The sequence below is a fragment of the Notolabrus celidotus genome, chromosome 15 (genome assembly GCF_009762535.1).
Source record: "Notolabrus celidotus isolate fNotCel1 chromosome 15, fNotCel1.pri, whole genome shotgun sequence".
Taxonomy (NCBI): Eukaryota; Metazoa; Chordata; class Actinopteri; order Labriformes; family Labridae; genus Notolabrus; species Notolabrus celidotus.
Genome location: NC_048286.1, coordinates 7,589,380 through 7,616,707, shown reverse-complemented (window position 1 = coordinate 7,616,707; position 27,328 = coordinate 7,589,380). Strand labels below are relative to the sequence as shown.

General features: G+C 37.6%; 2 protein-coding genes across 3 annotated transcripts; one reads left to right on the top strand and one right to left on the bottom strand.

Moving 5' to 3' along the window:
* Positions 1-10,740, top strand: si:ch211-284o19.8 (protein lifeguard 1). The gene is made up of 6 exons (XM_034702554.1): positions 1-113; positions 3,663-3,979; positions 7,183-7,383; positions 7,952-8,080; positions 9,820-9,963; positions 10,422-10,740. Exons 2-6 carry the CDS (start codon positions 3,674-3,676, stop codon positions 10,554-10,556), a joined length of 915 nt encoding a protein of 304 aa, XP_034558445.1. The 5' UTR covers positions 1-113; positions 3,663-3,673; the 3' UTR covers positions 10,557-10,740.
* Positions 10,643-27,174, bottom strand: parp2 (poly (ADP-ribose) polymerase 2). 2 transcript variants are annotated; one of them, XM_034702551.1, is made up of 17 exons: positions 26,978-27,174; positions 25,168-25,377; positions 24,786-24,941; positions 24,522-24,592; positions 23,340-23,390; positions 22,425-22,521; positions 22,226-22,301; positions 22,038-22,140; positions 21,782-21,935; positions 21,456-21,594; positions 21,301-21,364; positions 21,072-21,206; positions 18,728-18,855; positions 18,542-18,641; positions 18,040-18,141; positions 15,485-15,609; positions 10,643-11,884 (listed from the first exon to the last, which is right to left on the bottom strand). In XM_034702551.1, exons 1-17 carry the CDS (start codon positions 27,171-27,173, stop codon positions 11,725-11,727), a joined length of 2,067 nt encoding a protein of 688 aa, XP_034558442.1. In that variant the 5' UTR covers position 27,174; the 3' UTR covers positions 10,643-11,724. The 2 variants fall into 2 exon arrangements, with proteins under 2 accessions (XP_034558442.1, XP_034558441.1); XM_034702550.1 differs by having other exon boundaries at positions 24,786-24,956; positions 26,978-27,173.
* Between the last annotated feature and the right edge of the window lie 154 nt (positions 27,175-27,328).

Sequence of the window (27,328 nt, the reverse complement as noted above, 5' to 3'; positions counted from 1 at the left end):
TTAAACGTTGAACCGCAGGTTGTTCGACTGGCCTTTATGATACCCTCTGAGAAGTGTCTTCCTCCCACAGCAGTGTGGTGTTCGTTGACCTCTGATACAAGCCTGCAGAGAAGGTAAGCAGAGCATTCACTTTATTCTCTTTTGATATAGCTTTACATTAATCATATGCTTTATGCTACTGCATTTTTTAACAAATGATACTGTTTCAAACTTTGCAATTAAAAACTAAAAAGGAAATGTATTTGCTCACATCAGGCTTTCATTAGTCTCATCAGCACCTTTTGAACCATTACTCCTTTTGCTTCAAATAAACCCCAAAGTATCTACAATCGTTTGTCAGCTTGAGATCTGTCACTCAAAATATACTGTATACTCATTTATGTGATCGTTTGTGAAAATCCTCACCACCTCAAGGTTTGACATGTTATTTAAAGTATTTATAAAACCTGGTTCAAAGAAAACTTTTACTTTCAATACTGGGATAAACAGGTGTGAATAAAAAAGAACGGAGGCTGATTTCTGTTCTTCTGCTTCAGTTCTAAAACAAGATGGCACATCTCAAGGGGTTTATCCCAATAAATACATTTCTTTCTACATTGTTCTGTTAAGATTTTGTTATTTTTAGTTATGGGCCATGTCTATCTTTTGAATGTTGGTGTCAGTGGAGCTTCCTGGAAAAGTCTGAGCTCAGTGATATCAGATTCCATGTCATGGCAGATACACTGATTTCTTTTTGTTATTGGAATGAAAAGAGGCAATGTCTTTGTGGATGTGTGCTATTATACATCATGACAATGCAAAGGACTTAAAAGGGCTGATTATTTAATGTGCAATTAGGCAAACACTTTTATACATAGCCAAAATGTATAAATAATTATCTTTGTTTAAACTTGAAAATCATTGAGAGCAAAGCCCTCATTTACAATGATGTCAAGCATATAAAAGAAACATTAAAATGCATGACAAGCAAATAAAAGATAAAACCTGATGATAATGAATGATGATCAATTAAAAACAAACAACAATTAAAAAGTAATGTTAAAACCATTAAAAAGTAATGCTAACATAAAGTCAGTTTAAACAGGTGCAATCAGAGGTTAAAAAGTTTAAAAGTAATGATTTAAAATAACTAAAAGAAACCAGTGCATTCATTTTTAAAGTGCTTTGAAGTGAGTTCCACACAGATGGTGCTAAAAAGCCAAAAGCGGATCTTCCCAGCTCAGAATTAACTTTAGGAACCTGGAGAGTGAGCCATTCAGTGGATCTTGTGTGTTGTGCTCCAGAGGACCAAACTAGCATGGATGATATATATGAAGATAGAATCCCAACAAGCGCTTTATAAATAAAGAGGTATGAGTGCAAATCACGCCTTTCAGTCAGAGAAGACCATCCCACCTTTCTGTAAAGGACGCAGTGATGAGTATTGTAACTATCACCGGTGATAAAGTGAAAAACGGCATCAAGTGGTTTTAATGTGGAAGCTATATGTATACATATATATTAACATATTTTAATCATATTTTATTTCCGAAAAATATAGGGAAACATTTTGTGCTTAATATTGTTATTTTAAATAATAGAAATAAGGATACAAAATGTTTCAAAGACATTTAAAAGAAGGAGAGCAGAGGAAGGAGAAAGAATGGCAAGGTAACAGAAAATCTGTTATCGTCTTTAAATGAAATTAGACAACAAAAACAAAAAAATGACCCCCTGACCCATCCCTGTTTTTGATTTGGTTCTCTGCACTTTGTTTTATGTCAATCAATCGTGGCCAAGTATAAGATAACAATATGAAAGAACATCTCCAGATGATATACTGTATGAAACTTCATTGCTGATGAATTTGTAATGCGCCCAAATAAGGCCAATAACTTCCATCAATATCAGCAGACCCGTATAATATTAGGACAGTAGTATCATTGCACAGTACAATAAAGGTCAAGTCAAATAAATTAATCGAAACCTGTGCAACTTGACAATACACCTCACATCAAATCAATAATCAAATCAATCTGTAGAAAGGAGTCCGGCACATTTCACCTCTACCTGTTGACAGTGACACTGTGGCAAATCTATCTGTGTCCGTATCAGGCTTGTCTTGTGAGTGAGGAAATAATGACAGTTGTGGAGCAACATCCTATCCTGCGATTCAGGCACTGATGTCAGAGCTGTTGAGAGCATCTCTGAGCTGCTGATCTCTACAAAGTCACTTCAACCATAAGAAGTAGTGATGATAGCAACAATGTTTAAAGCTGTGACATTTGCAACATTTATGTTTACAGGCGTCTTAACTTGACCATGAATTGAAATGTTCAGTTTTATTCATCCAGCGAGGAGGCTGATAAGAATCTGTTGCCAAGGAAGCGCTACCGACCATGAAATCTGAGTGAGACAAGATTCCAATTTGCATTATCACCCGCTCACAAAACATTATACCTTACCTAGTTGTTTAAAAAGACCCCACTGTCTTGCTACTATAATACTTCAGTGATTGTAAACAGGGGAAATGCAACCTCTGGATTAAAACAGAAACTGCACCAGGTGTCATGACTGTTGCAGAACACATGAAACCATATATGAAATGACCTGACACAACTCTGGTCTTCACAGTGTTTTCACACAGTGTAAGAGAAAAGGCCTCACATTTCAAGCTTTCATACTTCCTGGTGTTACTTTATTGAGAAACAAAGCAGCAACAGCAGCAGGTGTGGTTGTGTTCAAAAAGTCCTATATTATGTAAACCAACCTGTGTGCCTGTATATAGTGTATACCTTGTATGGTTTGGAAGCCTCTGTTGGACGGTGATGGTAAAGTTGATGAGCAAAAAAAAGGAAAAATCACCAGTGTGTGGAAATAGAAACAATAAGAGAGATTCAAAAGAACAACAGGCAGTGACATCTGTTGTTTGGTTCTCCCTCCCCATTTTCAGATATCAATGCTCTCTAAATGAAGCAGCACTCAGGCATGATATTCATAGTGTATCAGCACTATCTCACAAGTTCAGTTAATAAAGACATCATACGTTATACTTAAAGTTCCTGTGAGGAATTATTTAGCTGGTTATGAAACAGACTGAAATATATGACCTCCAAAAGCAAACAAGACTGTCAGGAAGAAGATTGAATATTTACAGAAAATGAAAGTTCCTCACTGGAGCTTTGTTAACACATCAGGGACTTCCCTTTTTAACAGATTTTTCCTTTTTTAACTGATTACATGAGCTTGTATTTATATATTGTTCAAAAATGGAGGCTAAATTACATACCAAAGCAAGTCAGGAGCCTCTGCATACTTTCATGTATATATTTTTCTCCCTCCATCCACTAAGGGCAGAGTGCCGAATTAAGAATAATTGTGACATAAATAATGAGAGCTTAACTAAAAAATTAATTTGTAGAAGAAGTGGAGGAACAGAAAAAAACCTGAAGAAACCTGAGCGTTTGGTTAGCTCAGTGGTTGAGGTGTGCGTCCTGTGCACAGAGGTTGTATCCCTCTTTGCAGCAGCACTGGCCCTTCAGTGCACCTCATTCCTCACTCTCCTCTCCACATTTCCTGTCTCTCTGGCTGTCTTGAACATTGTCAACTGAATTGTCCTCTGCACTGTTGTGTTAAGCTATAGGAGCCATATAAGCTGAACAAACCCTCACTTTCGCCCACAGTTTCCTCCAGAATGTCAGACACAGCAGATTTTCTCGCATCCAAAGAGACAGCAGATGCTCCACGGTTTGATGCATCCCCAGAGCCACCATCACCATCACCACCGTCATACAACTACCAGGAGCAGCAGCCTCCACCCTACTCTGCTGACCCAGATATGTACCCTCCATCCAAAGAAGAGCCGACTTTTGCTTCCAAGCCGACCAATGATGACCCGTCTGTCAGCGACATGAACCCCGACACCATGCCTGACACAACTGAACCTGTAGAACCTTCACCTTTCGAGGACAAGACAGTGAGAAGAGCCTTTGTTAGAAAGGTTTGTACAACTTTTTGTCAAGTTTTGCTACCGACCTCTACAAGGGGGCTGCTGATGATTAATCTCCAAATAAAGAGATGTGTTTTGGGTTGTGAAAATGATTTGAGGAGTTTAAATCTTTTCATTTGATCTTTACTCTCAAACAGAACTTCTGAACCTGGTTTTGAGGGTCCTAAAAGGTGATTTTCCTGCAACAGAAACTTGTGACATACATGTTTTTTGCTCTACTTTGATGGATAACTTTACCTTCCTGGGCCTTTTAAAACCATTCCCATTAATCTACCTGAGAGAAGGAAAAAGTACTTGACATTTGAAACCTTTGAAGTGATCATGGAAATAATAATGAGTAGGAAGCTCAAGAGTGATATGCAAATTGAAGATCACCTAATGTCCAATGTTTTACACAGCTGAAGAGTTGTTGGTGCCTGCTGTGCTGGGTTGAGGTTTTTAATGAACCCCACTGCTGACTTTCTCTGCTAATGATGAAAATGATCTCATGACTACAACAGAGGTTATATAATGATCAAAAATGCAACAAAATAAAAATCCCAATAGTCCAACCACTCATGAGACATTTCCCAACAAATGTTACTCAAATATAGACCACTATGTAACACCTCAACACCACAAGCTTCACTTAAAGTTCATCAAAATGAATCAGCGAGTGAGCCAAGCTGTCAAAATAACTGACTTGTTTTAATGAATTGAGTACAGAACATCCATCCTCACCAGGTGTTAGAAGTTTGAAACACCATGACTGGTGAAAAACCTACCAAAAACAACAGAGCACAGGAAAGTCGAATATGATCAAAAGTTTATGATAAAATACAATACTGTTCCTCAGTCTACGATACCATACCATACCATAGGATACAATATGAGATGACTCTGATACGCTGCAGTACGTTATGATAGGATTTAATACCATACGATACAATATGATACGATATGATACGATACGATACGGTACCATACGATACGATACGGTACGATACGGTACGATACGGTATGATAAGATACAGTACGGTACGGTACGATACGGTACGATACGGTACGATACGGTACAATACGATACGGTATGATAAGATACAGTACGGTACGGTACGATATGGTACGGTACAATACGATCCGATACAGTATGATACGATACGATACAGTATGATACGATACAGTACGGTACGGTACGATACGATACGGTACGGTAGGATACGGTACGATCCGATATGGTATGATACGATACTGTATGATACGATACGGTACGGTATGATACGGTGTGATACGGTATGATACGATACGATAGGGTACGGTACGATACGGTATGATACGATACGGTACGGTACGATACGGTATGATACAATACGATACGATACAACACGGTACGGTACGATACGATATGATACGTACGATACGGTATGATACGATACAATACGATTCTGTACGGTATGATATGGTATGATACAATACGATACGATACGATACAGTACGGTACGGTACGATACGATATGATACGTACGATATGATATGATACGATACGGTATGATACGATATGATACAGTATGATACGATACTGTACGGTAGGATACGGTACGATCCGATATGGTATGATACGATACTGTATGATACGATACGGTACGGTACGGTATGATACGGTGTGATACGGTATGATACGATACGATAGGGTACGGTACGATACGGTATGATACGATACGGTACGGTACGATACGGTATGATACAATACGATACGATACAATACGGTACGTACGATACGATATGATACGTACGATACGGTATGATACGATACAATACGATTCTGTACGGTATGATATGGTATGATACAATACGATATGATACAGTACGGTACGGTACGATACGATATGATACGTACGATATGATATGATACGATACGGTATGATACGATATGATACAGTATGATACGATACGGTACGGTAGGATACGGTACGATCCGATATGGTATGATACGATACTGTATGATACGATACGGTACGGTACAGTATGATACGGTGTGATACGGTATGATACGATACGATAGGGTACGGTACGATACGGTATGATACGATACGGTACGGTACGATACGGTATGATACAATACGATACGATACAATACGGTACGGTACGATACGATATGATACGTACGATACGGTATGATACGATACAATACGATTCTGTACGGTATGATATGGTATGATACAATACGATACGATACAGTACGGTACAGTACGATACGATATGATACGTACGATACGATATGATACGATACGGTATGATACGATATGATACGATACGATACGGTATGGTACGGTACGGTATGATACGGTATGATACGGTATGATACGATACGGTATGATACAATATGACATGACTCCAATACAATACGGTACAATATGATACGATAAGATAGAGTATTATACGATATGGTACAGTTCGGTACAATACGATAGAATACAATACTATAGGATACAATAGGATATGACTCTAATGTGATACGATGAAGTATGTTACGATTTGATACAATACCATAAGATACAATAGGATATGTCTTCAATATGATACCATATGATGCAAGACTATACAATCTGATGTGTTGTGATACGAAAAGATGCGATACGATAAGATACAGTATGATACGATATGGTACGGTTCGGTAAGATACCTTACGATACAATACCATAAGATACAATAGGAAATGTCTCCAATACAATATTATATGATATTGGATGTGATACAATACAATACGAAACGAAACGATACAATATGAAATGATACAAAACTATATGGTGCAATATGATACGATATGACAAGATACGAAATGAAAAGATACGATATGACACGATTTGACACGGTACAATTAAATAACATAGGATATGCTACCTTACCATAACATGGTAACAAGGCCTCTCAGTAAGTGTGGTCATTTGGTACCACTTATACTTTGGCAGAGGATGGATGTTTCCTCATATTGTTATCACTGTTGGGTAGCTTCTTTGACAGCTTCACTCACTCATTCATTTTTATGAACTTTGTGGTCTTAAGGTGTTACAGTTGAGTAAGGATGGTGCAGCCCATTGCAGTTAGCTGATTTTTTTCACCTGTACTATCAGTTTGATTTCAAATTTTGCCCCCAACTTTTCAGTGTTGAAAGTCTTAATTTTTCAGTCTGCTGCTCTCAATCTTTCCCTGTGCAGGTGTTCAGCATTGTGACTATCATGCTTCTGGTCACCTTCAGCGTGGTGTGTGTGTTCACCTTCTCCAGTGTGGTCAAAGAGGCAGTGAAGCACAACCTGTGGGCCTACCTCAGCTCCTTCTTCATCTTTCTCATTGTCGCCATCCCCCTCAGCTGCTGCCAGTCCTTCAGTCGGCGTCACCCGTGGAACATTGTGGGACTGGTGGGTTACACGAATAACAAGAGCATGAAACCCCAAAGATATATACTGCTGGCATTAATCAAAAATAATCACAATCATATCACACCAATCCACATGAACAATCTTAATCAAGTTTAGTAGGAGCATCTAGTTACCAAGTTAAGCTAAAATTGTATTCACTTATATGTGTCAAACTTTTAATTCTACATAAATCAATGACAGGGTTTAAAAAACATTATTCTTTCTGTTATTTGTATTGATTGGCAGTTAAAACCTCAGTTTCCTCTAAAGTTGTTTTGACATGCTCAGATTCACTGTCAGCCGTTGAGGTTTTGTCAGCTGTGCAATGGGGAAAGGCACTTCCTGTATTCTAAAATGCAAAAGGCAGCCAGGGCACAAACAACGATGGGGTTAAAAGTGCACTAACCATCATGTTCCTTTTTTAATTGGCTCTCTAAAGGACTACCATCCTTTGAAGACTTTACAGTACCTCTAATTCTTGAAGTTTTAAATAAAGCACACTATGGTTTAAAATCTTCCTCTAGTATTTTGGTGATACAATCTGACACACTGACTTTTCTCCCTACAGGTTCTGGTCACTCTGAGCATGTCGTACATGGTGGGAACGGTCGCCTCCTTTCACGACACTGCTGCTGTTGTCATCACGATTGGAGTAACTCTGGCCATTTGTTTTGCAATCATTGCATTCTCTGCACAGGTTAGAAAACCCAGCTTCGCCCAAGATGTTCCTGTAGACACTAGTGCTCTGTGGTAATTCTTAGTAAAACTGGCTTTATTTACTAATTCTGAAGTAACACCTTCAGATGTTCCTGATTGAGGAAACTGATACTTCACTTCAGGACGGGATATGTTGCGAAGGAGTGCTGCAGTATCAAAAGAAGTGTGAAATGATTAATACATCAAAACAATAACACATTAAATAATAAGTACATTTTCAATAGCAGCTTTTCGGATCCTATATATTTATGCCTTATGCAAAATGTTATATATTTTGCTGAGGCTATCGGGTGAACAAAACATGACATACCTTTGCCTGGAAGATATACGTTGTAGACAAAGACTCTTCTACAACCCTAAACCAAAGAAAGTTGAGACGCTGTGTTGAATGTGAAAAGAAACAGACTGATGATTTACTAAACTTTGAAATCTGCTGATTCTGTTAAAAGAAGACAGGGTGAAACAGACTTGTAGTCATGATCCTGTCCCTACTTTTGTTTGTGTTGTTGGTATCAGATCAAAATTGGTTAATAAGATTTAAAAACACTGAGTCCTCAGTTTCAACATGTAATATGAGGTTTCAGTGTTTTCTAGTAAACATATTCTGTTTCTATTTACATTTTACACAGCACCCTAACTGTTTTGAAAACAGGACTGTAAATATTGACAGACACTATTTGGACCTAAAATATGACACACTAGAAGATTGAATATTAATATGTAGCTGAAGCTGAAGCCCTGTCTTGATGTATCATCTTACAACTTTGCTTATTCATCAGATAAACAACAGATACAAGTAACACTAAACAATACTCAAGCTACAGTGCCTCCCTATTAATTCGTGGTCTTCTTAAAAGACGCTACATTTTTAACAATTACAGGCAAACTCCAAAATGAATTATCATTTTTTATATTACAGGACTCCAGGCTGTATTTCTCACTTGCCCATTCTGTGCAGATAAGACTATTCTGCAATAGATAGCTTTGTAGTTAAAACAGGAAGTAAATAATACAAGTCCAGGATATAATAAGTTTTAATAAATATGATATACAACATATATACTTTATATTAGGGCTGGGCGATATAGCCAAGAAATAAAAACCCCAATTTTATTTTATTTTATTTTTTACAAAAAAATAAATTTAATCAATTTTGATTTTATGTATTTCTCCTGAAAAAAAAAACGACTAAAAATTAAAAATGACTAATGACAAGTTTTGTTTTTATCATCAATAAAATTTGACAACAGCAAATTTCCCGTTAAAGGTAGTGTGTAGTACGTAGCAACAGAACAGACTTGGTAGGAATGGGATACAATATTCATTGTACTGATACACCTATTTAATGGTAAACACTTGACAAATGGAGGATCATACTTATCATGCATCACAGGAACTTCTTTTCATTAAAGGCCACTGTTTTTTCATGGGAGGGGTGAGCAAGGGAGTGATTCAGTCTAAAATCTGACTGTTAAGACATTGCTAAATATTCCTATTTCCACACACTTATATATTAAAGTGTATTGACCCTGTGTGTAGCTGGGCTGTGCAATATGAATTAGATTTATTTGTTAACTATATTGAACAACATGTATCATGGATTTTCCTGGTGTTTGTTTTCTTTAATGAGCACTCATTCATTAAAAAAAAGAAAGTCTTAACTTAAACATTATTCATGAAATGAATGAACGTGCTGATGTCTTTCTGTGTTGTTTGCAGACTCGTTATGATTTCACAGCTTGTACCGGAGTTCTGATGATTCTGGCTTTGGACTTGGTGCTGTTTGGGATCATCTGCAGCTTCTACTACTCCCACGTGGCTCAGATCGCCTATGGATGTCTGGGGGCTCTGCTGTTTGCACTAGTAAGAGAGATAAACCATGTCTACGATCATGATGATGATTACATTCTTCTTATTGAGGAAAAGACAGAACAAAATCCTGCAGATTTACTAATGCAGACCGAATCGTTTGGCAGTGAGGGTTCGAGGTGCTAAAGCAGAAATGATACCACAGCTTCTGCTTCTATCCAGGTTTTCACCTTTATTATATGGTCTATGGTTGTCTAATTACAGTGTAGGAAGTACATCCTGGTAGTCTGAATTAACTTTGAAATAATCATTACAAGCTATTAATCATTTCTAATCTCATTACGTCACCTGTATATGATTTCTAAAACTGAAGCAGATGAAGAGAATTTAGCCATCTGTAATCTCATTTATCTGTCTCATTATCTTACCTTTTTTTTTTTTTTTTTTTTTACTATAAAATATATCATATCTGTAACACTTCTCTCACCCCGTCACTGACTTTTCTCTCTCAGTTCCTGATGATCGACGTCCAGCTGCTGACGGGGACGATGAGTAACCGCGTGGATCCGGAGGATTACGTCACCGCTGCTCTCATTATCTACCTGGACATAATAATCATCTTCCTCTACCTGCTGGGGAAGAAGTGAAACTGTACACATATAACAACTTGTCCATGCACAAATGCACGCATGCGTACACACAAACACACACACACACATAAACAGACACTCTATGCTGTACTCACAAAGAAATTGTCCTTTATTATTGGTTTTGTGTCTGTATAATAACCGTATCCCATGTATGCAACAATAAATGAATTAGTCACTTTTCTTTTTTTTTTTTTTTACAGAATGTTGTCTTTGTGTCTGGTTTACATAAACAAAAATAAACATAGAAATATATGAACAGTTTATAATTTCAGTGTTTTTCATTGTGTGGTTAAAAATGTGGCCGTCAATGATAAAAACAAACCATTCAATGTCTTTTTATGTTAGTAGGACTCAAGCAATGGCACCTCATCAGTTATTCAGATTCAGGCTACAGAACTCCTGAATTTCATTACGTCATCAAAAACATAAACACTAAAAATCCAAAACATCTGTAAGGCCTTTCTGTTTCATCGACTGAGAGAAAGAAATGCAAAGCATAGATTCATACATAACATGCGTTACAGTGCAATGCTTACATTGATGTGAAGATGAACACAGTATAAAGACAAATAGACAAAAAGTAGTGCAATGTTTTCATTCTATATAACATGGACCCTTCCTCACCGTTTACACCTCAACAAAGCTCAGGAAGCAGTAAAATAAAGCTGCAGTCTGACTCACCTAACCCAGCAGTATTTAGAAATAACTGGACAACTCCCTGACTTCCAAACCTGACATGGAGGTTTAATGACACGAGGGAACAAACCGTAGAGAAGAGAAGCAGTTTTGTCAGTTTTTCCCATTCAGATTCGTCAAACCCACCGTGGACCCTACTGCAAGGCTCTATCTAAATTGAAAGCATTTACTAAAGATGCATGAATTGCTGGTCCATAAAATGCCAGATTTAGGTGGATTCAAACCCAAAGACATCAGGTGTCAGTACAAAGATAAGTCCTCTTGTTTGAGAAGCACCAAAAAAGTTGCTAATAATTTTCTGTTGATCAACTCGTCAATTAATCTAGAAATCCTTTGCAGTTCTTCATCACCGAGAAAGTAAACATTTATGTCATCCACCAAAAAGGATCTGTGTGTTCAGGTTTTAACATCCTCTCCCAAAAACCAGCGGCTGAATCTCAGCTAACTTTACACAGACTCATATTCAGCCTCACCACAGTGACGAGTAGTTAAACTTGACCCGCAGCAGGTACTTCATGCGAGTCTGTGCGGGGTTATAAACGACAAACTCATTGTAGAGGAGTGAGTAACTGTTGGTTCGAGCCACCTTCGTCTTCTTCCCCGGACCCATCGGCACCATCGTACCGTCCCTGAGACAGAGAGAACAAATTTTAAGGTTGCACTTTTTAAAAAATATTATTATCAGTATAATTACAGGAACTTCTAACACAGTAAGTGGTCACTATCTGTGGTTCTTTATTACATTTCCAAGCTTTCAGAGAGTCAATACATTCTGTCCATGCAGCACATAACTGAAATGAACATGCAGAAACTTTAGACTCAAAACTGGAAGAAGCCTCTCTAATCAAAAAGGTATTGATAAAGACACTTGAAAACAAGTTGGCAGTAATGTGAAATATATTCATACTTAGGGCTACAATCTATGATCTAATTTCTAAATTTAAAAACCATAGACTGTAAGAATAATGGACGTATTATCCGTGACGTCAGCCATCTGTTTCTGAAGCACTGTTTCGAAGCCAATCGTCGGCAGGAGCCATATTGGAAATGCTATAGTCAACCTAACTGCTGTTGAGCTAGTGTGAGGTAAAGAGGCGGGCTTTGAGTCTCCTCGCCAACAGCTACAGTGTTGCCCCCTGTCAATCAAGTCAGCTGTACCTCTCCTTATGGAAAACTCGTAATCTTAATACCTTTGAGTTGCTGAGTTATGAAAAATTCCCCCCCTGTACAGTGCAGGCCGATCAAGAAATGAGCTATCCAGACTACACTGGTCTTTTGTACCAGACTGTAAACATGTTTATTTCTGCTGTAAAGATCGGCTTCTTTGAATTTGTGTGTATGTGACTTCTAGTAAATCCAGAGCCAGTCTCATTGTTTTGTTAATAAATATAAATATTTAAAAAATGTGCACATATATTTCCTAGTATGGGTGTGTAGTAGAGCAGTGTCATCATCAAAAACTGGCTAAAATAGGATTACACGATTTGGTCCAAGGCCTCACCTTTTGCCTGATGAAAGCAACAAGACAGCACATGACAGTGAGCTGGGCTTTTGCATTTTTTCAATTATTGATAAAAATGACAGTTTTGTTTATTTTTTGTTGACAAATAACCAATTCTAGTGCCCTACATATAAATGTGCCCCACAAATGTACCTTTTTGTGCAGCTGTGTATCGTAACCTCTTTGTAACTTGTGCAAAATCTAATGCTTCAAAGTTTACAATTGAACATAGGAGAAGCTCTAACTGCAACATGTTGGCATATTTGTTAAAAAATCTAATAAATAAACCAAAATCAATCTAAAATCCAACCAAATTAACTTCCCATCATCTGATTTATTTTCACAGCTATGTTGCAGCTGATAGCGTTAAACAAGTGTTGCTGTTATCTTTATCAGTTTTCGAATTCTCTTATTAAAACCCTCTTTCTTTCAATACATATTTTAGTCTTTAAAACATCAGTATACAGTAACATCCATCACGACATTGTGCAGCAAAACACCATGTCATAAAATGTCCATGTCCAACAAACAGTCTATAACTCTGAGATACTCAATTCACCTCTCAGTACCACCATGAGTCTCCAAGAAAAGCAGCAAACTCACTTCTTAAAACCTTGACCTACTCTACAGTCATGGCCAAAAGTTTTGAGAATGACACAACTATTCATTTTCACAAAGTCTGCTGTTTCAGTTTTTATAATGGCAATTTGCATATACTCCAGAATGTTATGAGGAGTGATCAGCTCAACTGCAATTAATTGCAAAGTCCCTCTTTGCCTTGAAAATGAACTTCATCACCAAAAACACATTTCCACTGCATTTCAGCCCTGCCACAAAAGGACCAGCTAACATAATTTCAATGACACACAGGTGTCACACACATTAACACAGGTGTGGGTGTTGATGAGGACAAGGCTGGCGATCAATCTGTCATGATTGAGTGACTGGACACTTTAAAAGGAAGATGGTGCATGACACCATTGTTCCTCATCTGTTAGCCATGGTTACCGTCTCCTGAAGGTGTTACAGCTGCGGGATCGGGCCACCACCAGTGCAGAGCTTGCTCAGGAATGGCAGCAGGCAGGTGTGAGTGCATCTGCATGCACAGTGAGGCGAAGACTTTTGGAGGAAGGCCTGGTGTCAAGGAGGGCAGCAAAGAAGCCACTTCTCTCCAGTAAAAACATCAGGGACAGACTGATATTCTGCAGAAGGTACAGGGACTGGACTGCTGAGGACTGGGGTAAAGTCATTTTCTCTGATGAATCCCCTTTCCCATTGTTTGGGGCATCTGGAGGAAGGCTTGTTCGGAGAAGACGAGGTGAGCGCTACCATCAGTCCTGTCTCTTGCCAACAGTGAAGCATCCTGAGACCATTCATGTGTGGGGTTGCTTTTCGGTCAAGGGAGTGGGCTCTCTCACAATCTTGCCTAAAAACACAGCCATGAATAAAGAATGGTACCAGAACGTCCTCCGAGAGCAACTTCTCCCAACCATCCAAGGGCAGTTTGGTGATGAAGAATGCCTTTTCCAGCATGATGGAGCACCTTGCCATAAAGCAAAAGTCATAACAAAATGGCTCGGGGAACAAAACATTAAGATTTTGGGCCCTTGGCCAGGAAACTCCCCAGATCTTAATCCCATTGAGAACTTGTGGTCAATCCTCAAGAGGCGGGAGGACAATCAAAAACCCACAAATTCTGACAAGCATTGATTATGCAAGAATGGACTGCCATCAGTCAGGATTTGGTCCAGAAGTTGATTGACAGCATGCCAGGGAGAATTGCAGAGGTCTTGAAAAAGAAGGGTCAACACTGCAAATATTGACTTATTGCATGAATTCTGTGTAATTCTCAATAAAAGCTTTTGATACTTATGAAATGCTTCTAATTGTATTTCATTATACCATAGAAACATCTGACAAAAACACCTAAAAACCCTGAAGCAGCAGACTTTGTGAAAATGTAATATTTGTGTCATTCTCAAAACTTTTGGCCATGACTGTATGTATATCATTTTTGCCTTCGTATAACTTTTTGATGAAACAAGCTATTGCAGCTCTATCCAACACAGAACAAGGCAAACATGAAGCATTGTCCCTTAGATTTAGATTTGAAGGACATCACTAGTTGAAATTAGTGGTGTTTCCCACTCAGATGACTCTTACGTAACAGCACATTATTTTTCATATTGTGAAACCTGCGGAGGAGAGGTAGCGGAGCGAGAGAGGGCACAGAACAAACGAGAGCACAGGGGAGTCGGTCCATTAATGTATGAGTCACTGCAGAGCAAACAGAGGTCAGCGGTTAATATTTGGACTTTCACTCCAAATGTCCTCTTTGTGTCGTAAATCCATCAAAAGTTCCTGAAAAGTGCTCGAAAAACAGCCCTGAACACAAAGGTCTGCTGGATTTAATGAACAGTTTAGATGATCTGACCAAACACTCTGAGGATGTTGGGTCTCTGAGTGTCACTACATTATGCTCAGATGTAACAAACATTGTGTTGTGTCCTTAACTTCCCTGACTTTGTACCCCACACACATGAAGAAGAAATTATTAACTGATTGTTTCCATGATGAGGCAGTGTTCATCATATTTCTGTGCTTTTTTCTCTCCTAATGTAAACCCTCACTCTCAGTTAATGCAATGATTTTGGTTGTGTAACAGTGAGCGCTGTTAGATCAATGTTCGGCCGGTATGAAATGTGCGTGTGTAATGCAGCAGACTCACAGAGTGACAGAGTTTTGGGGGTCAGGTCCGGTCTGTCCCAGCCCTTTGGTGCTGTGTTTTCCAGCAGGCAGATTATTGGCCTCGTAGTCAGCGTCCAGCAGCTCGTTAGAGTCACCCAGAGCGACCTGAGAGCACGAACACAGACACAAAGTGAGGACCATGAAACAGCTCTGCATCAACAGGTTGTGTGGTGTTTAAATCATGTTGGTTTTATTGTTAATGTGAGCTGTGGACTGAAAGAACTGAAATAAATAACCTTGCAGCACCAACTAGTGGTGCGATTTCTCTTCACAGGAGTCCTTAAGTTTCTCCTGCTTACTTAACCACTAAATGTAACAGACCACAATATAACAAATATAATAAGCACAACACATTTTTTTCCTCCTTTACTTTCAGAAATAGAGGCAAGTAAGTAAGAGGTATTCATGAAGCACTTTTACAGGCAAGGGTAAAAAAAGTGATTCACACGGAGAGTGAAAACTTAAAGATAAAAGGTGAGATGGTCACATTAGCCACAGATGAGCATGTAAAAAATAAAAACACTGTCTTTAGGGGATCATTACATACTTATCTGATGAGGATATTTTGAAATCTTTATAAAAAACTTAGCTAGTTTGCATTCCCAGGGACTCCCTCTGTGTTTTAACAGCTGTGTAAACTCCCAAAACACTGTTACGTTCAGCTGAAGGTCTCCAGTTTACAGGGTCACTTTTAAAACCGTAACACCGGGAGAGACGCATTCGCAGTGCGTTTAGAGAAGACTACTGTTACAAGCTGCTAAATCAAGTGAATCACAGCTTCTTCTTTTGAAAAGTACACACACATACAAAAAAGATAGAACAAATAAAAACTAATGAAAGAAAGAGAAATCACAGATGGGTGTGTGATGTTATTGTGGACGGCGGGCGGAATAAAAACACTACAGATTATCTACCCATCAGACATGTTCAGCATTGCAGACCCCGCCCCCGATAGTCCCGGGACCTTTGAAAAGTACTAGCCCTCAAGCAGGGGCTTTTAAGGGGGAGATTAACTGAAAAAGTCCCTAGTTCAGGGGTAAAGTTCCTGCGGTCAAAAAACGCCTAAAATACACCATGCAGTAAAAATATGAAGGATAATGAAATGATAATGTCTAAAAAACTATGTTTTTAACAGATTTTTGAAAGCATCTCAGGTTTATGTGGAAAAGAAGTTAGAGTGAGTTAAACCCTCAAAAGGAAAATCTACCGTCTCAATGAGTCCCTGCTTGTCTCTTTGTTATATTCTTTGTGCAGTGCTCAAATTAATTACAGTATGATTCACTTTTATGATGTTTTTTTTCCTTGTTTACTTTCTTCACATTATCAAATCACAGGGCCATAAAAAATAATTAAGTTGTAGAATGAAACTCCTCAATCAAACACATATAACAGCACCGGGTAATTACCTAAAGATAAACCCACAAACCATAAATCCATCAAACCAGAAGAGAGAGATCATGATTCATAAGATAAGGAAAGGTTTGAGGGCAAAGTGTCACCATTAATTAGGTGCCAAATAAAGGTTTGTGAGTCTTAAGAGATGTTTTCCTTGTTATTAAAGATGTCTAATGGTAATGTCTAATCTTCACAGGAGCTTCAAACTCCAAAAGTATTCACTCATTTATGACTGAAAGAAGAAACTGGGTCTACATCAGACAAATGCTAAACATGACCAAGAATTAGGTACTTTATGAACAGACTCTAAATTTGTCTTCAACAATACAGGAAGACTTAAATGTACGTATAACATCTGAATGTAGAGGATTAAAAATATCTACAGCCTGTTGAAATACAGGACCAGATGTTCACACGACTACCTCTTCTCTTTGATGCCTCAGGACGGTGCTTTCTTGCCCCCAAGAGGAGAAATATCAGTTAATCAAATTCTTTTATTCCTTCTGCTGCTAAACACTGACAGGAGTAACTAACATAAAAACTAGTTGTTAAGAAATCTTAACCATGAAATGCAACATAAAGAAAGAGATGTAAAATCTGCCTTTTTGTGTCTTCGTCATTGATAAATAACAAAGAAGCATGTATGTGATAGAAGAAGAGAGAATGATCCTTAAAGAATTGATAGAAATGTAATTATATTACTTATATGCAGAAAGGTGTTGTATATTTTGGGTACCAGGTATTGATTTATATTCTTAAAACAGGAACCTTAAGAGAAGCCTGTAATTCCTTGTTTACCTTTATGGGTGCATAAATAATGTACATTTATTCCTCTGCTTGTTTAGTCATCTTGTTTGAACACAATTGGCAAAATAATCCATCCACCGTTTATTTCATCCATCAATTCATCCATCCTCCCATCCACCTGCACTTCCTGAGTGTACTCAATACATGGTTTAAATGGTTCTAGGATCCATGTGAAGGATCCAGCCTAGGATCCATGCTGCGTTTGTTTGGTTGTTTTTTATTTATGTGACTTGGCACGCTGTAAACTGAGTCTCAGTTACTTGATACGATATTTAACAGCCACTCACAGGTGAGTAAAAAATCTAGCCACAGGAGAAGAATAAATCAGCTCACCTCACACAGAAGCAGCAGTCCAATGTTGTTATTGCTCTGACTGGCGAAACAGTAGTTGGCGCTCTTTGATGACATGTCGGCGAAATAGATACCCTTCCCAAACTGGATGAACAGAAACAGAGAAATTGTCGTCACTAGAATACAAAATATGATGTGAGGTTGATAATTTTATTCCAAAAATGATTAATCAGTATCTCTCAGAAAAAAAAAATCCCACAGAGAGTATCAAGTATGTCGAGGAGCATCACCAACACCAAGAACATCCATTTAAATCGAACCTTCTTATTAATTCACCCTTTCAGAACTGTCAGCTGATCATGTCGTTGTTTTAACAGACCCTGTAACCTCACTTTGTTTTAATATATATATATTTTAAGTTTATTTCTATCACAGTATTTTTATAGTATTTAATAGTTTTTTCTAAACAGAGGACAAAAAAAGTACAAATGTTGTAAAAAAAACAAACAGTGTTTGCATGTATCTCTCCATCCATCCATCCTACCATGTATCCAGTGACGGGAGCTTCAGGTGGGGCCACTCGGAGCCCCTGACTGAGGATGCCGACCCAGTTGGAAAGTCGGGACCCATGCCACAGCAGAGTCCTGGAAGACAGACACAGACACAGGAGAGTTTACTGTAAACCATATTGTAGCTTACAGAAGTATTTAGTTGTCATGCAATGTCTTACCTGTTGTGTAACTGTGAGTTGAAGTTATTACTCTCGCTGTCTCTGTCCACTGAGAACATGTCCAAGACTGTCATGGTGTAGTCAGAGTGGGTGGATGCATGAGTGGACTGTAGATACTTGTCAATCACCTTCACACAGAGAAGAGGAAAGTTTAGAACCAGTTACTAAATACAGCCACTAAGGATATACCTGCCTCTCTTTTAAAAACAGTTACAGTCACAGAAGTTTAAATCCTGTCATCTTACTGCTGTGAATTCTTGCTGTTTTTAGCGAAAGTGGACCCCTCCCTGTTCGACGATTTACAGATCTGAAGCTCTACAAGAATATGTTGCTTGTTTATGTACCACTGACATTACAGATATAAATATAGTATATGTTAATACACACTGAGCTCACAAGTAAGCAATTTTTTTCAAGCACATTTTTGGGTGAACTTTTCCTTTAAATGTTTCAGTCAATGTTTCAATTCAGTCAGTCATACAAACACATGAATGTTATACAATCCATCCTCTATGTTATACATGTAACTAACATTATAATTAGTGCAATGCAATAATGGTTCAATCCAGTATGATCATATGTGCAGCTATTACTCACATTACCACTGTTACCACTTGCACTCTTGCACCTGAACCTCAGAACACAACCAATGTCACTTTCAACTTCCTGTCTGCACCCGGCTGCTCTCTGTTTCAGCACAACTTTGCAAAAGTTTATCCTGAATGTGTATTTGTGATCTGTCTCTTTTGATTGTAATGTGTATGTCCTTGGCTGCTGGAGTGTTTATAAAGTAATCCATGTATCTATCTTCTGAGTAGGGATGTCAACAATTAATCAAATATCGAGTATATGTTAAGAACTTACTCCAACACATTTTTTTTATTCAATTTTCTATCACGTTGAACAAACATCATGTGGACTTATATTTGGTTCAGCTATCAGGGAGGTGTTTTAAGTTTAAAGCATGTTTGGATGTGAATCAGCTGACTGAAGGTGTTCAACTAGGCATAGTGTGAGGTAAAGAGGCAGAAATTAGCTACGAAGAGCCAAGCCATTTTTGAACCAGGCTGTAAACATGTTTATTAATGCTGCAAAGATCGTCTTTTTTGAATGGGTGTGTATGTGGTTTCCCGTGTTTCTGCAGCCAGCCTCAAGCGGATTCTCGATGTATTGCAGTTTATAACACTTCCGCATGGGCTTCATATTTTGAGACTGTATGTTGCCGCTTGCCACATACACATGCTTATTTTTCTCAATAAGAACGAGTAGACAGAAAACTGGACACTGTGAGTCTAAAATATATTTCTGTTCAATTCCCTTGTTGAAGTCTGAGCCTTCACTTTAAATGACTGTAAGTCCGCAGAGAGCATGAGCCTGCTCCTCATGTTGATATTCAGTGTGTTTAACATTTTGATACGATCCTTAGCTATTCAATGCTGTCAGTTATATACATTGTGTAGTGAAGGAAAATTTGATTATGGGGAAAAATGCATTTCGCATTGTTTTTGACATGGAAAACATTTTCGTTTTTTTTAATGATTAATCGATGATTGGTCGTTAACATTTCCAAAGATGGATCATGGAAAATACTTGAAATTTACCTTTCTACTTTTGAGGTGCATGTAACAGGATATACACTACCAGTCAAAAGTTTGGAAACACCTTCTCATTCAATGGTTTGTATTTATTTTAATTACTGTAAACACTGTAGATTAATACTGAAGACCTCAAAACTATGAAAGAACATATATGAAATTATTCAATGAACAAAAAAGTGTTAAACAAAGCAGAATATGTTTTATATTTTAGATTCTGTAAAGTAGCCCCCTTTTTCCTTCATGACAGCTTTGCACACTCTTGGTATTCTCTCAGTCTGCTTCATGAAGTGGTCTCCTGGAATGGTTTCTAATTAACATGAGCCTTGTCAAGAGTTCATTTGTAGAATGACTTGCCTTCTTAATGTGTTTGAGACCATCAGTGGTGTTGTTCAGAGGTAGGGTTTTGATGTCTTCAGTATTAATCTACTATGTTGAAAATAATTAAAATAAATAAAAACCATTGAAGGTGTGTCCAAACTTTTGAGTGGTAGTGTACATGTTTTTGGTACAGTATGATCAAAACATAATAAAATATAAACTAATAAACTTGGATTGGAGATGCTGATGAACCAAAAACAAACAGTGCTTTCAAAGATCCTGACTGACTTGGACAGATCTGGTTTTAACACAGTGATACCATTTTGTGACCTGGTTGGATATTAATGCGTCAGATGAATCTCAAGAAGCAGTATCCATTACTCCTTGAGTGTAGTCATGGTAATGACTGTTAGTAGACAGTCACAAACCTTGTACTCCTCACAGCTGGACTCCAGAGGCTGCAGCTGACACTTCAGGGATTGGTACTGTCGATCCAGAGGGTGTTCGTCACTGTTTTCACTGGACTGAACCATTTTCACTGCTATCTGAATATCACTCAGAGCCTGAAAAAGACACGAGTTGGAGTCAAAGAGAATATGAGAAAGAGAGTTAAATAAACACATTCATACTGATGTCAATTCACGGACAACCTCTCACCTCCAGCAGTGTTATTTTTTCCTTCAGCTCATTTTCTGTGCGAATGATTGGAGGTGTTTTCAACCTGAGAATTACAGCAACACAGGAATGCTTGTCTTATGGTTTTCCAACAACTTTAGTGAGTCTATGTAACTGTATGGCCAAATATTACACACCCAAAGTCATGCGGGATGCGGGTGTAGAACTGGTTGCACGCTTCCAGCAGCTCCCGGTTGCTGCCCTTCTTCTTTAAACACTCCTCGATCTTCTTCAGCGCAGAGTAGCCTGCTTTGATCTGCTCTGTGGTCAGCTTTCCTGCAGGTAGACACAGGACATATCAAACAAAGGAAGGCTTGAAAATAACGTTTACATGTTTGTTATCAGCTGAATACACTAATATCATGTAAGTACATATTGAGAATGATTGAAGTCGAACATCAAAAAGTATAACAGGATAAATTCTTGTGTATTTGTACTGTGATTTGGATTCTGTCAGACTGACCGAGGGGAGCTTTTTTGGTGTCAAACTTCATCTCCAGCACACACTCCTCCATAGCTTTGAGGTCACAGATCAACTCCAGGAGAGACTGGACCTTTACATCCAGTTTGGAGGTCTTCTTTTTGGGTGCAGTATCCACCGTGGTCTGGTTCTCCTCCTGGAACAGTCAAGAATATCTATTTTTTAAATAATGTTCTTGTTCCTCGTTGTCTATCCCTGAAACTCATGTAAGGATTATCGAGGAGAAGTTGTTCTTTGCCTTTTCATTCGTGCTGTAGTCCATGAACACCATGTCATATTTCCCCGCTACTTTCTCAAAACCTTCTCGATCTTCCCAGTCATTCTTAGTCTTGTCCAAAAACCTGTTGAAAAAGACGTGTCAGAGTTTGGCTGCACTCACATCAATATCAGACCTCCAGTTATATTTCTATATTTGGACTATCTCACTTTTTCTTGAAGAAATCTTTGGCTTTCAGCAGGTCTCCACCACAGGCTGTCAGACTGCTCTGACCCACTTTACCCACTTAAAAAAACAAACAGCAGAATACATACAGTCACTTAGATCAGACTGCAGAGCTGTGTGAACTTCCTGCGAACTACAGACATTTATCAAAAGTAAATAAGAACCATGGGCACACAAACTCACCTCTGCCCCACCTCAGCCACACACTGTAGGACTTGGAGTTGTCGTCCTCCAGCAGCTGGATCAGGTAATATTTGTTGTTGTTAAATTGAAGGTTTGTCTACAAAAGAGGACGTGGAAAGTTGGATTCAGGACATTTTTTTACTTTCCCACAAAAATGAAATGTAAAATTAAGATTAAGAATTAGTATTCAGTAGTCAGTCATTATTTTATTTTTTTAATTTCATTTAGAAAACAGCACAGGAGCTGCATATTTCCCTGTGATGAAACATTTAAAAACATATACACTACCAATCAAAAGTTTGGAAACACTTTCTCATTCAAGGGTTTGTATTTATTTGAATTATTTGAAACACTGTAGATTAATACTGAAGACATCAAAACTCTGAATGAACAAATATGTAATTATTTAATGAAAAAAAAAAGTTAAACAAAGCAGAATGTTTCATATTTTAGATTCTGTAAAGTAGCCCCCTTTTTCCTTCATGACAGCTTTGCACACTCTTGGTATTCTCTCAGTCTGCTTCATGAAGTGGTCTCCTGGAATGGTTTCTAATGAACATGAGCCTTGTCAAGAGTTCATTTGTAGAATGACTTGCCTTCTTAATGTGTTTGAGACCATCAGTTGTGTTGTTCAGAGGTAGGGTTAGTACACAATGGATAGCTCTATTTGACTACTGTTGTAATCAGATTATGGCTAAACCAGATTATTTCATAGTTTAGATGTCTTCAGTATTAATCTACTATGTTGAAAATAATTAAAATAAATAAAAACCATTGAAGGTGTGTCCAAACTTTTGAGTGGTACTGTATTTAGAAGGACAAATGAAAATTCCTTCTCAACAATTCAAGAACTGAAATCTCATTGAGCAGACACTTTTGAGTCAACTTATAATTAAATACTCTGAAACATTTTACCTGATTCAGCATCACGTCGTAAACATCATCTGCTTCACAGTAAACGTGAGCCTGAGGGAGAAATAGAAAAGTTACAACCATAAACAAAAGAAAATGCATCTTAAAGAAGAACTTTAAAAAATGGATGGTTACTCAAGATGACAACTAAGATAATTATTTCTACAAAACACAGAAAAAACATTTTCTGAACAAGGAGATTACAGGAAAAGGTTCTAAGGCTCAAAGAGTACAAGAGATGAATAAGCAGACAGAATAATGAGTATGCTCAGAAAAAAATTGTCATTATAATCTAACGAAATATCCATTTCATCGTTCGTCACTATTAAATTTGACATTTGCCAGAGTCAAAATCAAAACTGAGCGTTCTTATCAATAACTGCTGAGGTATTACTTTGTATCTACTGTTTGCTCGATTTTCTCAAACATTAAGTTTGTGTGTTTCTAAAAAGCTGATTGAAGTACAACAGTCCTTTAAAACATTTAAACTGGAACGACTTTAACTTTTCGACTGATTCAAGATCAGACGTTTGGGATTAATTTAAGTGTTAGGCCCCAAAAGGGAACCGTTACTATAAAAGGAGAGCATCGCTATCCAAAGCTCTATAAACAGATGTCAAACCACATAACGGGGTTTAATTTCTTGAGAGGAAAATTCATCAAGTAAGTAAATAATATTTACAAAGTACTTTTCACAGACAACAGTCATAAATCATGAACAAAAATATGCTTGTGCAAAAATAAAAGAATAAAAAGTATAGTGGCACAAAGAGCCACATAATTAAAACCATGCATAAACAGGTACAAGAAAAGAAACGATAAGCATGAACACTCATAAACCCTATGCATAAACCTGACAACAAAGATGTTTTAATTGATTTTGAAAGCCGCAACAGAGTTGGTGGAAGACAAAAATAAAAGTTCCAGAGGTTTGGTGCTATGGCTTCAAAAGCTTGATTTCTACATCTCTTAAGTCATGCAGGTGTAGTGAGTTGGACCTAAAGATCGGAGTATAGGTGAATTAATTCTGTCAGGTATTCTTGGACCGGGCCATGTAAGGCTCTAAAAGTGAGGCTGAGAATTTAAAACTTGATCCAACAGGCAGCAGGAAGCCAGTGAAGAGATTTCAGTATGAAAATCACATCTTCAAATTAGTATGGAAAATAGTGAAGATGCTGTCTGTACCTTTCCAATTTTGGCTTTGCATTCAGTGTCCACTGGGGCTTTTCCTTTCATGACCACTGTCTTCACAATCTCTGTTCATTGACCAGGGAGCAGAAACAAACCATTAATGAGGCTAAGTGACATCCAACATGGAAACCTGAACAACATGTGCTTTAAACAGGAACAAAAGAATAGATATCGAAGAGTTATGATGCTTTGAAGGACCCACCTTAGAAAATCCCTTTTCATTATGTAATAGAAGGATGAGGACAACATTTATCTTACCTTTTATTTCTTCTTTAGGCATTTCTTCTGTTTTTATCTTGCTCTCCATTTTGCTTTTCCCTTTCCTCTTCTTTGTTGCAGGCTGCTCCTCCTCCTCCTCCTCCTCCTCCTCTTTTACTTCAACTGGTACCCCATTAGGAGCAGTTAAGCCCCCCGCTTCATTTTCACCTTCTTTTAAAATGAGAATCATACTTTAAATATGAGGTCTACAAAACTCAATATAAGGCCTTTCTTTCTAAGCAAAGTGCTAAGACAGTTGAGAAAATGTCATAAAACAACAAATAAGCACAACAAAGGTACGCCTTGAATGCAAAATAATGGAAAGTAATAGTAAACATCCAAACAGGGGAATGTAGAAATCACACAGAACACACACACATACCTGCTTTTACCGTCTGCGAGCGGATTTTCCTCTTGTACTTTGTGACAGGATTAATCTGGAACATCTTCTTGAGGTTGACTTCGTAGGCTGTCCCAGCACCCAGAGTCAGAGTGACGGAGGTTTCTCCTGAAGACACAGCCAAGTCCAACAAGGCACAGTCTGAAGGTGCGTATGGTTTCCACTGTCCATCATCTCCTTTCCACTGCCACACTGAGTGAAGCGACAAAGAGAGTTGTTAATGCTTTCTATTTTAAATGACTGCAAAACTGCATTTTTATTTTTGGTAGCCTGAATATTCACTTGTCAATAATAAAATTTAAAAACTGTCTTCTGTCATACATTTCAAACACTCAGAAACTGCACTGATTTAAAATGTTTGCCCTGGTTAAATCTGAAAACATCACAACAAACAGAACAGAACAATTAAAACCACAGTCCAAATTGTCTCCAACAAACAAGCTAATAGTTTAGGGTTAAGTGTAGAAAAACAATCAATACATTGCCAACCAATACTGTCGAACTGGCTCCCTGCTTCTTTCAGAATTGATTTTAAAGTACTTTCTTTAAAGCTCTCAACAGCCTTGCTCCTCATACATCACTGATCTCCTGTCATTTTATGTTCCAGCCCGATCACTGAGGTCCTCAAATGCTTCCCTTTTAAATGTTCCTTGTCTGTCTCACACAAACAGAGAGAGAGCTTTCTGTTTTTACACCCCCAAGCTTTGGAACTCTCTGCCTCTGGACATTAAAACAGCGAGCTCTCTGGGTGTTTTTAAATGTAAACTTAAGACTAACTTTTTTAATCTAGCTTTTAATTTGGAGTAATTTATTTTTAGCCCCGGACTGCATTATTATTTTTAATTATTATTTTAATCATTGCTTTAACATTTATTCATCTTATTTAATTATCTATGTATTTCATGTATTCATCTGATCTTGTCAAAGCTACCTTAATTTTATATTTTCTTTCCCCTCTTCGGTATTTTATTAATTTTACTGTGTTGATTTTATTTTATTTTTAAGGGGTTTTTTTTGTTGTTTTTTTTACAAGATCTGTTTTATACTGGCAAAACGCAAACTTAATAATATAGGTCCATTATTTCAAACATATTTTCATTTTTTAAACATAGTCATATTAATGCATATATATATATATACACATACAAAAAAGAAAAATAAATAATAATACATACATATACAAATTTAAATTATATATATACTGTATATACATACATACATAAAAATAAGATTAATAGAAAAGATAATATCAAATAAAATAATTGTATTTATGTACTTCTAATAAGTAAACAGGTAAATAGCTGAATAAAGCAATGAATATAACAATGATACTGAAATTAAGAGTAATAATAGTAAGTATTTTATTTATAATCATGCCTTTTATCATTTTACCATTGCTGTTGTTTTCTGTCTCTGTTATTCTGTGAAGCACTTTGGGCTGCATGTTAGTATGTATGAAAGGTGCTATATAAATAAAGTTGAGTTAAGTTGTTTTGTATTATTAAGAACTTGTAATGTATTTCACACCTGAGCACAGTCATCAACAGAACCACCTGTACCTTAAAGCATTACGGGGTACACCTGTTAGTTTGTGTTGATGTTATAGTTGCTGGTATTAACAGGATCTACTGACATTATTTACAACAGACATTTTTTTTATGTCAACAGTCTTACAAATAAAAACAATAAACACAAACATGAATCTTCCACTTTGCCCAGACATGTCCACATATGACGGACAGGCAGCTAACTAGCTGTAAGCTAACCTTCCAGCGGGAAACATGGCACCAACCTGTTTTTAAATGGACTTCATCGTTTTCTTGAGCACTCTGAGTTTTACTTCTAGAAGCTCTCGTTCTTCTCATGGTGGCTTGCGGTTTAAAAAATGTATGTGTTGTAATAAAGGGACACAATGAGGCAGGCGGAAAACTTTGCTCTGCACTGTTTCCTGGCCGGTGCTGATGAAGGTCGTCGTACGCATGCGCCATATACTACGTTTTTTAACCATTACTGTGGCAACGACAGAAGCACACAGGGAAAGTTGTTAACAAATAACATTGCTCTGGCTTTTATTCTTTCATTTTGAAGCGTAAATCTGACCCTGCTTTGATGGAATTCATCTCTGTAATTTTTAGAAGTAACT

What these genes read in the sequence shown, in the direction of transcription:
- parp2 (XM_034702550.1), bottom strand. Translation starts at nt 27,173, where the DNA reads ATGGCGCATGCGTACGACGACCTTCATCAGCACCGGCCAGGAAACAGT. An exon ending in GCAAAGCCAAAATTGGAAAG is followed by an intron (nt 23,391 to 24,521) that starts GTACAGACAGCA and finishes TTTCTCCCTCAG; the next exon opens with GCTCACGTTTACTGTGAAGC. An exon ending in GACTGCTGCTTCTGTGTGAG is followed by an intron (nt 15,610 to 18,039) that starts GTGAGCTGATTT and finishes TCGTGCTCTCAG; the next exon opens with GTCGCTCTGGGTGACTCTAA.
- si:ch211-284o19.8 (XM_034702554.1), top strand. Translation starts at nt 3,674, where the DNA reads ATGTCAGACACAGCAGATTTTCTCGCATCCAAAGAGACAGCAGATGCT. An exon ending in CGTGGAACATTGTGGGACTG is followed by an intron (nt 7,384 to 7,951) that starts GTGGGTTACACG and finishes TTCTCCCTACAG; the next exon opens with GTTCTGGTCACTCTGAGCAT. An exon ending in GGGCTCTGCTGTTTGCACTA is followed by an intron (nt 9,964 to 10,421) that starts GTAAGAGAGATA and finishes TTTCTCTCTCAG; the next exon opens with TTCCTGATGATCGACGTCCA.